This window comes from Zootoca vivipara, chromosome 11, assembly GCF_965207765.1.
Source record: "Zootoca vivipara chromosome 11, rZooViv2.hap1.1, whole genome shotgun sequence".
NCBI lineage: Eukaryota > Metazoa > Chordata > Lepidosauria > Squamata > Lacertidae > Zootoca > Zootoca vivipara.
The window spans coordinates 36369906-36382476 of NC_142594.1; the positions used below are offsets into that span (position 1 = coordinate 36369906).

Below are 12571 nucleotides of genomic sequence, written 5' to 3' on the forward strand. Positions count from 1 at the left end.
CTGGGGTCTGCGCTGAGTATTGGGGGGAACCACATTGCAGTGATTCCACTCCTGCTTGGGTGGCCAGATCCAGATGGTGGTTCTTGGGGAGCACTGCTCAGCTCTGTGAGGTTCTCCAGTTTGAGGTTTCGCATAGATCAGTTCCGTCCCCAATGTTGTTTAACATCTACACGAAACCACTGAGTGGGGTCATACAGAGTTTTGGAGTGCATTGTCACCAATATGCAGGTGACACACCGCTTCATTTCTCCTTCCTGTCTTCTGCAGGTGAGGGAGTGGATGTACTGAATCAGTTCTTGGCTCTGATAATGGGCTGAATGGGTGCCGATAAAGTGACATTTAATTCAGACAACAATGAGGTGCTGTTAGTGAGTCGTTCCTCTGTCTGGCTGAGTGGTGTTCAGCCTGCTCTAGATGGAGAGACACTCCCTCAGAGGACCGAGTTCATAGCTAGACAGTTCTCCTAGACCCACTGCTGTCACTTAAGGCACAGGGGACCTTGGTGGTATGGTGGTCTGCCTTCCACCAGCTTAGGTTGGTGGTCCAACTACAACCCCTATCCGTGACAACTCTTGGAATTCATACTCAGTTTTGCAAGAGTTGAATATTTTGGTCTAGGGTCACAAGCGCACCTTACATTTAAAGCAGACCACTTCAACAGTCATGGCTTCCCACAAAGAATACCGGGAACTGCAGTTTGTTAAGGGTGCTGGGAATTGTAGCTCTTTGAGGGGTCTCCTTACAATTCTCGGTACCTTTAACTTCAGCTTTAACTTCCAGCAAACCACGGGTGTTAAAGGGGTATGGTATAAGAGTGCTTTAAATGTATGGTGCAGATTGGACACCAGACCAAAATGCTCCACTCTTGCGAAACCAATTATAAATTCCAAAAGTTGTCATATTACCTTATATCACGCTATAAAGCATACAGCAGGGTCGGCTCTAGGGGAAGGCTGGGTGGTGCGGGGCGCCGGACTGCCAGGGGGGCACTGCGTGGCAGAGCCGTGCGGCAGCCCCACTGGGCGCTGCACCCGCCCACCAGCCATGGCAAGAAGCGGGCGGGGCGGGGGCGCCGGATAATCTCCGCACCACAGCGCCAGGGCGCCTGACATGCTTAAGACGGCCCTGGCATACAGTTCCATTTCAAGAAGCATTTTAAACAAACCTGGCTTGCAATTTCAGATGCTCTCTTGGCTCGCTGTATTTCAGGAGTATCTGTGCCAACCTGCATCCCTTTCCCTTTAATTTCAGTCTCCAGGTCTTTTTTATATTCTTTCTGTGCACACAAGAAAATATATATATATCAGGGTCTATTTGAAATGGAATGGGTGGGAGAGAGCAGAACACCTTTAAATGATACACATTGCATATTCAAAACCTTTGCCCTCAAAGCCCAATTTACAATTTAGGCAAGTGGTTTCTCTCTACAGCGGAGTTCTTGCACACCTATAAAATGAATAAATGTGTCAGAGTGTTTAGAAGGCTTGCATATTAAACACATGGTCAAACCCTTTAATAATGGTAGTTTAAAATTCTGTTGAGATACATGGGGAGTTTTCAGCAATGGTGTTTTTTATTTAAAAAATTGTTTGTTTTTAGTATACAAGGAACACTTCCTAATTTAAATAGCCTGTGCTGTAAAGGTAACTTTTACATGACTTGGGGATTACCGAGTGATATAAATTATAAATAATTAACTCAAAATGAACATTTTGTTTTCAGCCGGCCCTAACACATCCTAATTTTCTAAATAAGCATATATATTATTAAAAATGTGTTGGAAGGTGTGTGTGTTGAATAAACTGCTTTTGAATATTTATTTTGTACCCCGAGGTAGACACATAAGCTGGGTTGAACTGGGCCACTTCTATTTAGACCTTAAATTAAAATCATTGGGGGGGGGTGCCTATGGGGCAGAAACTAATTTAACTGTATAACTATAGTCATTGGGTAACCTGCCATTGCACAACTCCCTAGCGTGTCCTGACTCCTGGCCCATACCGTAAAGGAGAGAAGGAAAGACTTACCTTATCAACACCCCCCAAGACCACAGAACCACAAGTGGATGAGAGAGTTTAGCCTCAAATGAGGCCCCTATCCCAGCCCCTGAACCTCAAGAGTCCAAGAAGTTAGCCTTGGTGCCAACCCATCAGCTGAAACATGCCCAAAGGACGTCACCAGGCTAAACCAAACTATTCCTTTTCCCGCACCGAAACTGCCAAAAGTGACCAAGTCAAGAAGATTAACCTATTTAAACAACATAGCAGACCATATAGCACTCCATCCCGCTATTCAGTGTGAAGTAAGCAAAGAAAACCAATCTGCAATCCAAAATGGAGGGGGGGGCTTTGCCTCACAGTGGGAAATGGGGAGGGAGGGAAGGTGCTGCTGCAAAAGGAAGGCTGGAGGGGAGGCAGCTTGTCCCTTAAACAAGGATCAAGCCCTGACCCGTTCCTCAGGCCACCTTGGAAATGCAAGGATTTCCCTGCTCTTGCCCAATGGCTCGTAAAGGCACCCAGCCTTCTAGGCGCCATCTTGGCCTTTTGGCTGAACGTTCTGGCACCCCCAATAGGCAAAGCAAGGCCCATTCAGTTCAATGGGACTTACTCCCAGGTAACCTAATATGCCTTTGGCAATACAAAGCTACATTGCCAAAGAACTCCATCATGGTATCCCTTTTTCACGTCGTTTCAAAAACAGTGCTGCATTAGATTTCTACAAAGATTTTCAATAAATTGAAAATATACATAGCAAAATTATATACTGTATATAAATATACATAGCAAAATTATATACTGTATTGAGAACAATACAGAAAGTGTTTCTGAAATTCAGTAGCATAGCTGCCAAGTTTTCCCTTTTCTCGTGAGGAAGCCTATTCAGCATAAGGGAAAATCCCTTTAAAAAAGGGATAACTTGGCAGCTATGTTCAGTAGTTATATTCAGCTTTATTGCTCTTCTTGTGCTGATCTGCCAATTAATTGCTAGTTCCATAAAAGATGCAAAGGAATAATTTTAAATGTTTTGCTCTACTGACCTCACTAACAATTTTAGATGCTCTCTTTGCTTTTTGAACCTCAGGAGTTTCAGAGATGAGCTTGACTCCTTTTCCCTTTATTTCATTTTCCAGATCTTTTCTGTATTCCTTCTATTAAAAAAAAAAAGTTGGAAACAGTTTCAAAGCATGGACTTTTTCATAGGCTCTAAAAACTAAGCAGATGTGTCACTGGGTGCTTTGTGAAGGGCTCACTTTCCATGACATTAATAACCTTTACTAACATAACCTACCTCATTTAGTATCTGAGCTGCATTTTTCACTCTAATCAACTCTGGCGTATCTTCAAACACTGTCAGTCCTTTTCCTTTCATCCCTTCTTCCAAATCTTTTCTATACTCTTTCTGAAGGTTTGAAGGAAAGGGGGGGGAAAGGTTTCTCAGATTTAAATCGTGAGCAAGATCTTGAAAAGGAAAAGTTCTTATTAAATATTTCAAGGAATACTTTGAAAATCTCTATAAAATATGAATTAGATAGTGCACATTTACCATAGTTAAAATAGAATTGGGAAATCAAAAGATAGGATGCACCAAGAATGAAAAGATTGTAATCTTTACTTGCTCCTGGGAGCAGGGGAACCACATTCTTCTTTTTATACAACTAGTTACTACAGATACTTTATAAAACTGTAAGAGCTTCCGCTATGGATGGTAGGGTTTTTTTTCCAGATTACAGACAAGTAAATGACCCTGTCACTCACGTTCTGCTAATGCTATCATTATTCACAAAGGTGCACTAAATGCAACGCAAAAGGCACTTATCCACAAATCAGAGTTACATAGCATGATGAGTACTTGTGATTGAAATGAACATGTAGAAAGATATCACACTAATGTTGCAGAAAACATAACCCAGAGTTACATCAGTTTATGACACTGTCTCCAGAAGATATGCGTTCCTCCTTGATTGACAAACCAAGAGGTATTGTTTCAATTTATCTCCAGGTATCTTTGAAGCTTCAAGTCAATTCAGACATCACAGCAAACAATCTTTAATGAAGCTTAAGTATGATTTGGCACGATTATCTGAGAGTGGCAAGACATCGTTTGTGGTTGGCCAGCAAACAAGAATCAGAAACCATGGTTTTAAGTGAGTTGGCAACCTCACTTAACTATTGTGCTAACCGGGGCCTCACTCACCCTGTCATGTGGGCAAGCAAGTGGGCAAGCAAGCAAATTAGGAAGGTAGCTGCAGCAACAGGGGCAGCCTGAGAAGGCATGTCTGTGTCACCAGCCTGCCCAATGGCAGGCTTGCTCTCACTCTGCCAGCATGCTCACCCACAACTAAGGCCTCCTTGTTTTGCTCACTTGCTCCATCCGCTGTTGTCACACTGCAGTTCTGTGGCTATGCAAACTGCATCACAACGACTTCTTTCTTACCAAAATATTATATACTTAGTAAAACAAGAAGTCACTAGAGGTGGTTCTTCCATCTTCTGACTTATTAGAGCTTGTACCTCTTTGAGCAGGTGAGTAACACGCTTCACGTTCAAGAATTCCGGGGTCTTGTCTAAGTCCAGTGCTGCCTTTCCTTTGAGTTTATCTTCAAATTCTTTTCGATATATTTTCTGTGCACGAAATAAAATTTTATATACGTGACTATAAAATTGCATGCCATTTAATGTAAACTGTAGTTATATTGCAGCAAGAGGCAAAACGTTTTCACTGAACAATCCAAAACATAAAGATACAGAATCTAAACATTTGGAGGATATCAAAGTGAGTCTCTAAAACAGCTATTTCAACTTCAAATAGGAGACACAACAGGATCCAAAGATTTGCTCAACTTGTTCCATGTGTTGAAGCCTGTTTTGAACATGTGGTTGTTTCCTGAAGAGCAGCATGGGCTGCTGCAAATGGTTTTGAAAGTGCGAGGACTTCAAAAACCAGTATGCAGTGTGTCAAGTTGGTATGCTGCCCAGTTTTTTGGGGGGGGGTGGATCCAATATCCAAACTGAGTGAGAACTAGGCTGAATTATCTCCTTAGGCTGTGACCAATGCATTTCATCATAGTGAAAGAACTACCCACAACCCTTATTCAAACGCCACAGCAGCACAATGTATTGAACAATGTATTGAAGTAATAATTTCCAAAATCATTCCACCAACCTCACTTTGACACCTCTGAGCCTCCTTTGAAACTTGGTAAGTCGGCGTATCCACAAATTCCATCATGGCCCTGCCTTTTGATTTTTCATACTTCTCTTTGTATTTTACCTAACAGAAGAGAGTGCGGATCAAAACTACAGCAATTTTTAAAACCGACAGTGCGTTCATTCAGAGAGGAGGGGCTTCCTTGCGTTTGAATTCTCTTTTACGCATGAAAAGCATTTCCCTCCTTCCAAACATATATGCTGTACATAACACACAATCCAAGCCTGCAGAGCTACTGGACTGTGCACACTGTGTGCATACCTGACTTTGGAGCACTGCGTTCTCTTTGTGGTGCATCTGTTCAGCTGTATCTAGTCCGAAATGGTACAGCCCCTTGCTTTTCTCAAACAGCTTCTTATATTCATACTGAAACAAATAATAGGCAAATATATATAAAAGACCAAAACTGTCAGTTAATATAAATCCCATAAAACTATAATGATATTTCATTGTAGTTGTTGTAGTTGTTGTCGTTGTCATTGTTGTTGTTGTTGTTGTTGTTTAAACCCACAACTTTGTTTCAAAGTTTGTAAGAATTCATCTTTAAAGCAAAAGTGTAAAACTGTGAAACGGTTTCTATAAAATACAACAACAGATGAGGCTCTTATCCAGTGAGGACAACATGTGCACATGGAAACAACATGCTGAGTGATTTGTGGCAATTCCAGTATTTAATCTGGACCATGCATGTAGCATTGGAAGGTATTTTCATGGCGCTGTCTACACCTCTGCACAGCGCTGATCACCTCTAAGCAGGGCAGAGTCCAAGGTTTTCCATCCCTCCAAAATTCATAGCTAATGTTTGGTGCTAGATCGTAATCACATGCAGTAGCATGGCACATACCTCCACCCCACTGCAGCACATGTGCAACTTTAGATCAGGACATATAACAGCCTCGGGGCTGTTCAGGATTCATAAACAATCTTCCTGTGCAAAGTGATTCCAGGGAGTGGGGCCACGGCTGGTTTCCTAATCTAGTGGCAGTGGTTATCTTATCATGGCTGATGAAATCCTGCTCCAGAGGGTCCACCTAACTTTCAAGGGCAGCTTTTCAGGGGGTGAAGGTATGCAGTAGATCATGTGTAGCCCTGGATCCCAACTTAATAACCCAAAGAAGCTCAAGTGTTGAAAATTATAGAAATAGTGTGAGCTCAATTTGACAGTCTCTTATTGCCTCCTAGTGGAGCCAAGCAAACATTGTGCAGCCTCTACCTGTTTTAAAAGTGAAATGCAATTAGTCAATTTGCTAATATAAAATTAGAAACTCAGAAAAGTAGTATAAAAGTATGGATACCTGTACTACACACACAGTGCAACTATCTGCACTTTTTACTCAGAAATGGACAGAGAGCTTAGAAAGGCAGTGGAAACCATAGCAAACAAAACAACACATCCCAAAAGCAACTTTCTCTGACCATTGAATTATTCTGCAACTGAACTGAGTACCCAGGAAGGCACAGTTGGGAGAAGCTAACGACCCCATTTATTTCAAACAACCCTCAATATCACAAGACAGGTCATCCTTCTCATCCATCTCCTTAATCATGGATTAAGGAGATTTTACAATGGACCACCTAGTTAAATTGGCAGGGAGCTCAGCACTCAAAATCTGGAAGCATTTTCCCATCTACATGCTGTGCCTACAGGTCTGCAGGTGAACGTCAACCAAAAACAAGTCACCTTTCAGAACAGAGCTTTGCTGCCAAACCGCATGAGCATGATTCAGGCTTGATGATTGCAACATAAAGCAATTGCTTGTACTGTGAGAGCAAAAAGCCCATTTCACAGTAAAACAAAACCAGGGTGTGTGGAGGTGTTACTCTGCAGCATGTGAATTAGGTTGAGCTACCTCAAATCATATCCTAGAAATAAGAGGATTGGTGGCATGCAATCTGAAGTCTTTCTACATCTAGCTTATACAAATACTGATGTGCTACAGGTAATTCTTTTTAACTGTTATAAAGGTTAGAAGTTTATGAAAATGTTATTTAAAAAGAAGAAGAGGAGCCAAAAAGGTAAAAGAAAACAAAAAACCCTCACAAACTATAGTGCTACTGGTATAGTGGCAGATTGAGTAGTGCAAGATGATTAATCTATATTTGACTCCTCTGATTACAAAGAGCTCTTTTAAAAATCTGCCAGATATTTTAACATTTATCTTCCCTCTTTCTTTTCATGGAAACTACTTTCTACAAGAACTGCAATATTTATATTTAAAATGCATTTTATCCATTTTACCTTAAATGCATCTTTGAATCTTAGTTCTTTTTTGAGCCAATAAATTTATCACAAAATTGAAAAAAGTATGTGTGAGGGACAGGGGATATCGCGAAGTCCCTCCCCTCCTGAGTTCAAGCCAATCACCGAGCACAGGGGAAAGCAGAGAGAGTTCCGATTCCAGTGGGGAAGCAGGAAGTCGTGTCCGAGGCTCAGGCAAGGTAGAGGAGCCAGGGTCCCAGGTGGGACAGGAAGGGGCGAATAAGGGGGGGAGACCCATCCCCCCAACTCCAGAACTACGCAGGAAGAGGAGGGGAAAGAGGATGGGTCTGCCAAAGCTTTTGTGTTGGAGAAAGACGCGCCAAAAGCCATTAGGAGGTTCTGAAACCGACTGATCACATCACTCCGTGTAAATAGCAATGACTTCAGCACTGTAAATACGCAGCACCAATAAAAGAATAAAATGCAGAGCTGCGTAGCGTCGTTACTCTGAAGTAGTCCACTCCGGCCACTGTGACAGCAACCTCCTAATCCTTTTTGGGCTACTTTGGAGTTGCCGGGATGAGCGTGTCAGAGGCGGAGAGATGGCGGCAGATCGCGGAGCAAGCCCAGCAAGAACTGCAGCAGCTGTCGCTGCAGGCGCAGGGGGAACTGAAGGCAGCTAAAGAAGAGACTAAGAAGGTCCAGGACGACCGGCTACAACTTGCGGAACAGGTGAGAGCGCTACAGGAAAGAGAGCAGGAATTAAGGGCGGTGGCGGTAGACCTCCAAAACAAGCTGGATGCAGAGAAAAACAAGGCGGGAGGGGCACCCCAAGTCCAAGTGCTGCCAGGAAGGAGAGCCGGGACGCTAGTAAGCAAGTTCAATGGAGACCCGAGGGAATATCAGGGCTTTGAGACTGAGATTGTGTATGCTCTTGAGCTGCACCACGCTGAGTTCCCTGATGATGAGCACAGGGTAGCGTTTATTGTGGAGCACCTTACCGGGGCAGCCAGGGAGTGGCTAAGACCGTTAATCGCAACAAAGAATCCTTGCATGAAGAATGTCAAACTATTTCTAGAAGGTTTGAAAACGATGTATTCGTCCGATAGTCATATGGACCAGACTAAGGAGGAACTTCATAATTTACGCCAAGGAAATATGACAGTTCGCGCGTATTGGGCGAAATTCACCATGCTGGTGCACAGATTGGGGTGGGAACTAGAGTCACCCCCAATGCAAGCGGCGTTCTACTTGGGGTTGCATGAGGAGGTGAAGGATGAGCTCTCGAGAGGTCCAAAGCCCAGTAATATGGATCAGCTGAGCAAAGCGGCTCTGGCGGTGGGGGTGAGACAGGAATCCCGGTGGAGCGACAAGCAAGCAACGCGCGCAAAGCGGGCTTGGTTCCCACGGTCGCAGGAGAAGCCACTCCCCCAACAACCCTTTCAAGCCACGCCTGGGGCCAGTCAGGACCAGGAACCCATGCAGATTGATAGCGCGCGCGCGGGGGCTTTTCAAACCCCAGCGGCGCCAAGACGCAAGGAGGGAAGGGGTGGGAATTGCTTTCTCTGCAACTCCCCCCAGCATCTCGTCAGAGACTGCCCACATCGCAGGGAGTGGCAAGGAAAGGCGGGAACGGTTGTGCCCTCCCCCACTGACGCAGCACCACAGCAGGGAAACGGGAAAGCCTGGCTGCAGGAGACAAGGGGCAGCAGCCAGGCACAGTCAGCAGACAACAGCCCCAGCCCACCCACCCGCACAGAGAGGAGCAGAGCCAGCCCACCCCTCCCAGAGCAGGAGTGGTTCTAGAAGTGACGCTCACGCTCCCAAATGGCTATCCCCTGACGGTCCTCGCCCTAATTGACAGTGGTGCCTCAGCCAACTTCTTCTCGAGGAACTTTGCAGAAGAGCACCAGATCCAGCTTCTGCAGCTGGATTTTCCCCTGCACGTGGCAACCATTGACGGCAGAGAGCTGCTGGGAGGGGCCATCACTCATCAAACCCCCCCCATGAGAATGACGGTGGGAAGGCACTCAGAGACACTGGCATTCAACGTCACAACCATCTCAGACCCCCCCATCGTCTTGGGCATGAGCTGGCTGGCGCGCCACGACCCCTCCATCAGTTGGCACCAGAGATGCATCACTTTTGGATCGGACTTTTGCCTGGAACATTGCATGCAGCACCAACCAGGGGAGGGGCCTCCGATAGCCACGGTGGCCACCATGCACATCAAAGGGGGTGAGGCGATACCCAAGCCGTACTGGGACCTGCAGGAGGTCTTCAGCGAAGCGGAGTCCGACCACCTACCCCCCCACAGGCCTTTTGACTGCCAGATCAACCTGGTGCCGGGGGCAACGATACCCCCAGCCAAGCTGTACGCCATGTCAGACCAGGAACTGGAGGATCTGCGCGCTTTCATCGACAAGAACCTCAAGCGGGGGTTCATCAGAGAAAGCAAGGCAGCAGGGGGCAGCCCAGTCTTCTGGGTAGACAAGAAAGACACGCAACAGCGCCGTCTTGTGGTGGATTTTAGACGGCTGAATTCAGTAACAGAGCCAGTGGCTTTCCCCATGCCCAGAGTGGATGATCTCCTGACAGCGGCACGCAGGGGCAAAATTTTCACCAAGCTAGACCTGAGGGGGGCGTACAACTTGATCAGGATCCGGGAAGGCGATGAATGGAAAACCACGATGTTCACGCCTCTGGGCTCTTTTGAATATCTGGTGATGCCCTTCGGGTTGCAAGGGGGCTCAGCATGCTTCCAGGCCTTCATGCACCACGTCCTGGGGTCCCTCCTCTTCAGGAAATGCTTGGTCTTCCTGGATGACATCCTTATCTATTCCGATGACCCAGTGCAGCATGTGAAAGATGTCAGGGAGGTGTTGCAGCGCCTGAAGGAGAACCACCTGTATGTGAAGCTGGAGAAGTGCAAGTTTCACACCAAGGAGGTGGACTTCCTGGGCTACAAGCTGTCAGACAAGGGGCTGGCAATGGACAAGGACAAGGTGCAGGCCATCCTGGACTGGCACAGCCCCAGGACGCGCAAAGATGCCCAACGCCTACTAGGCTTCGCCAACTTCTACAGGAAGTTCATCAAGAACTTCTCTCGCGTTACGGCTCCCATCACTGACTGCCTGAGAGGCAAGCAGAAGTTCAGGTGGACACCAGAGGCGCAAGCAGCGTTTGAAAGCCTCAAGAGGGTGTTCGCCTCAGACCAGAACCTGTTCCACGTGGTTCAGGACGCGCCCCTACGCGTGGAGACAGATGCTTCTGATAAAGCTGTGGGCGCCATTTTGTTGCAACTGGACGCCAACAGAGAGTGGAGACCCTGTGCCTTCTTCTCCAGGAAGTTGACCCAGCCAGAGCGAAACTACACGGTGTTTGATCGGGAACTTCTTGCGATCCACGCTGCGTTCCAGCACTGGAGACACTTCCTGGTGGGCGCCAAGCACCCCATCCAGGTGTGCACAGACCACAAGAACCTGGAGTTCTGGAGAACTGCCAGGGTGCTCAACCAGCGGCAGATACGGTGGGCAGAGTTCTTCTCGAACTTCAACTTCTCCATACACTACATCCCGGGAGAGCAGAATGTCAGGGCGGATGCCCTATCCCGCAAGCCAGAGTACATGGAGGAGGAGGCGCCACCGGCACCCAGGCACATTTTCCCCCCGTCAGCATGGTCCTGCGGAGCAGCAGTGGTGAGCGAGGCGGAACTCACAGCACTGACGGCAGCGGATGAATTTGCCAACCGCATCTTCAGAGAACTGAGAAGGGGGGGGGAGCAGGCAAAAGACTTTGCAGAACGCAGGGGGCTGCTTTTCTACAAGGGTGCACTGTACCTGCCCACCACCCAGCTTAGACGTAAGGTCCTCAAGCAGATGCACGACAACCCAACTGCGGGTCATTTTGGGAGGGACAAAACCACTCACCTAGTCATGAGACACTTCTGGTGGCCAGGGGTGCGGGAGGATGTGAGGGATTATGTAAGGGGCTGTGACACCTGCCAGCGGGCAAAGGTGGTCAGAGCGCCACCAGCAGGTTTGCTGGAGCCCTTAGCCACACCGCACAGGCCGTGGGAAGTAGTGTCCATGGACTTCATCACAGACCTGCCGTCGTCCAGGGGCAAGACCGCAGTGTTGGTGGTGGTGGACCTCATGTCCAAAATGTGCCACTTTATACCGTGTGCCAGGGCGGTCTCTGCAGAAGAGACAGCCAAACTGTTTGTGGATCACGTATTCAGACTGCATGGATTACCTTTAAGGGTTATTTCGGATCGTGGCCGCCAATTTGTTTCCAGGTTCTGGCGGCGGCTCATGAACCTCCTGCAGGTGGAGGTCAGCTTGTCGACGGCTAGACACCCGCAGACCAATGGACAGGCGGAGAGGGTCAACGCCATTCTGCAGCAGTACCTGAGATGCTACGTCAGCCAGCGGCAAACGGACTGGGTGGATCGCCTGCCACTGGCAGAATTTGCCTACAACAATGCGGTGCACGTCTCCACAGGGGTGTCGCCCTTTAAGGCCAATTACGGGCGTGACCTCAGATCTTTCCCAGAGAGGGAGGGGGAGGAGGAGGAGGAGGGCCCACAGGCTGAGGATTGGGCAGAGGAACTGGAGACGGTGCACCAGCAGCTCAGAGAACACTTGGAGAGAGCCAAGGAAGTGTACAAGAAGGGGGCAGATCGCCACAGGCGACCGGGGGAGGTCATTAGGGTGGGGGACAAAGTTTGGTTGTCCTCGGAGGGCCTTCCCACCAGAGGGCGATGCAAAAAGCTGGCGCCCAGAAGGTTGGGCCCCTTCACGGTCACGCAACAGGTCAACCCGGTGGCATACAGGCTGGCACTGCCAGAGGACATGAGGGTGCACCCTGTGTTTCATAGATCGCTGCTGTCGCCGTACAGGGAAAGCAGCAGGCTCCGAGACAGCGAACAAACCCCTGAGGGAGGGGGGGAGAGGGAAGGCAGGGAGCAACTCAATGAGGCCACGGCCATCCTGGATTCAAGGTGGGGGGTGGGGGGACTGGAGTACCTCATGGCATGGGAGGATGCTCCACCGTCCCAGAATGAATGGGTCCCAGCCACTCAGATACAGGAGGAATTCCTGGTAGAAGAATTTCACGCCCTCTTTCCCCATAGACCCAAGCCCTGGCACATGGAAAGGGAGG

At 47.7% G+C, this 12571-nt stretch overlaps 1 protein-coding gene across 11 annotated transcripts in view; it reads right to left on the reverse strand.

Moving 5' to 3' along the window:
- Positions 1-12571, reverse strand: part of NEBL (nebulette) — a 146203-nt gene that overhangs the window by 22303 nt on the left and 111329 nt on the right. For 6 of the 11 annotated variants that reach the window (XM_088654306.1, XM_088654298.1, XM_088654299.1 and 3 more), the window contains exons 10-15: positions 5470-5574; positions 5164-5271; positions 4512-4622; positions 3289-3399; positions 3038-3148; positions 1166-1276 (exon numbers count right to left, since the gene is read on the reverse strand). The exons of 2 other annotated variants lie outside the window; for them this stretch is intronic. In XM_088654306.1, the coding sequence (XP_088510432.1) occupies positions 1166-1276; positions 3038-3148; positions 3289-3399; positions 4512-4622; positions 5164-5271; positions 5470-5574 (657 nt within the window). The remainder of the gene's footprint in view (positions 1-1165; positions 1277-3037; positions 3149-3288; positions 3400-4511; positions 4623-5163; positions 5272-5469; positions 5575-12571) is intronic. 3 more of the 11 variants (XM_088654304.1, XM_088654301.1, XM_088654300.1) reach the window with 2 other exon arrangements.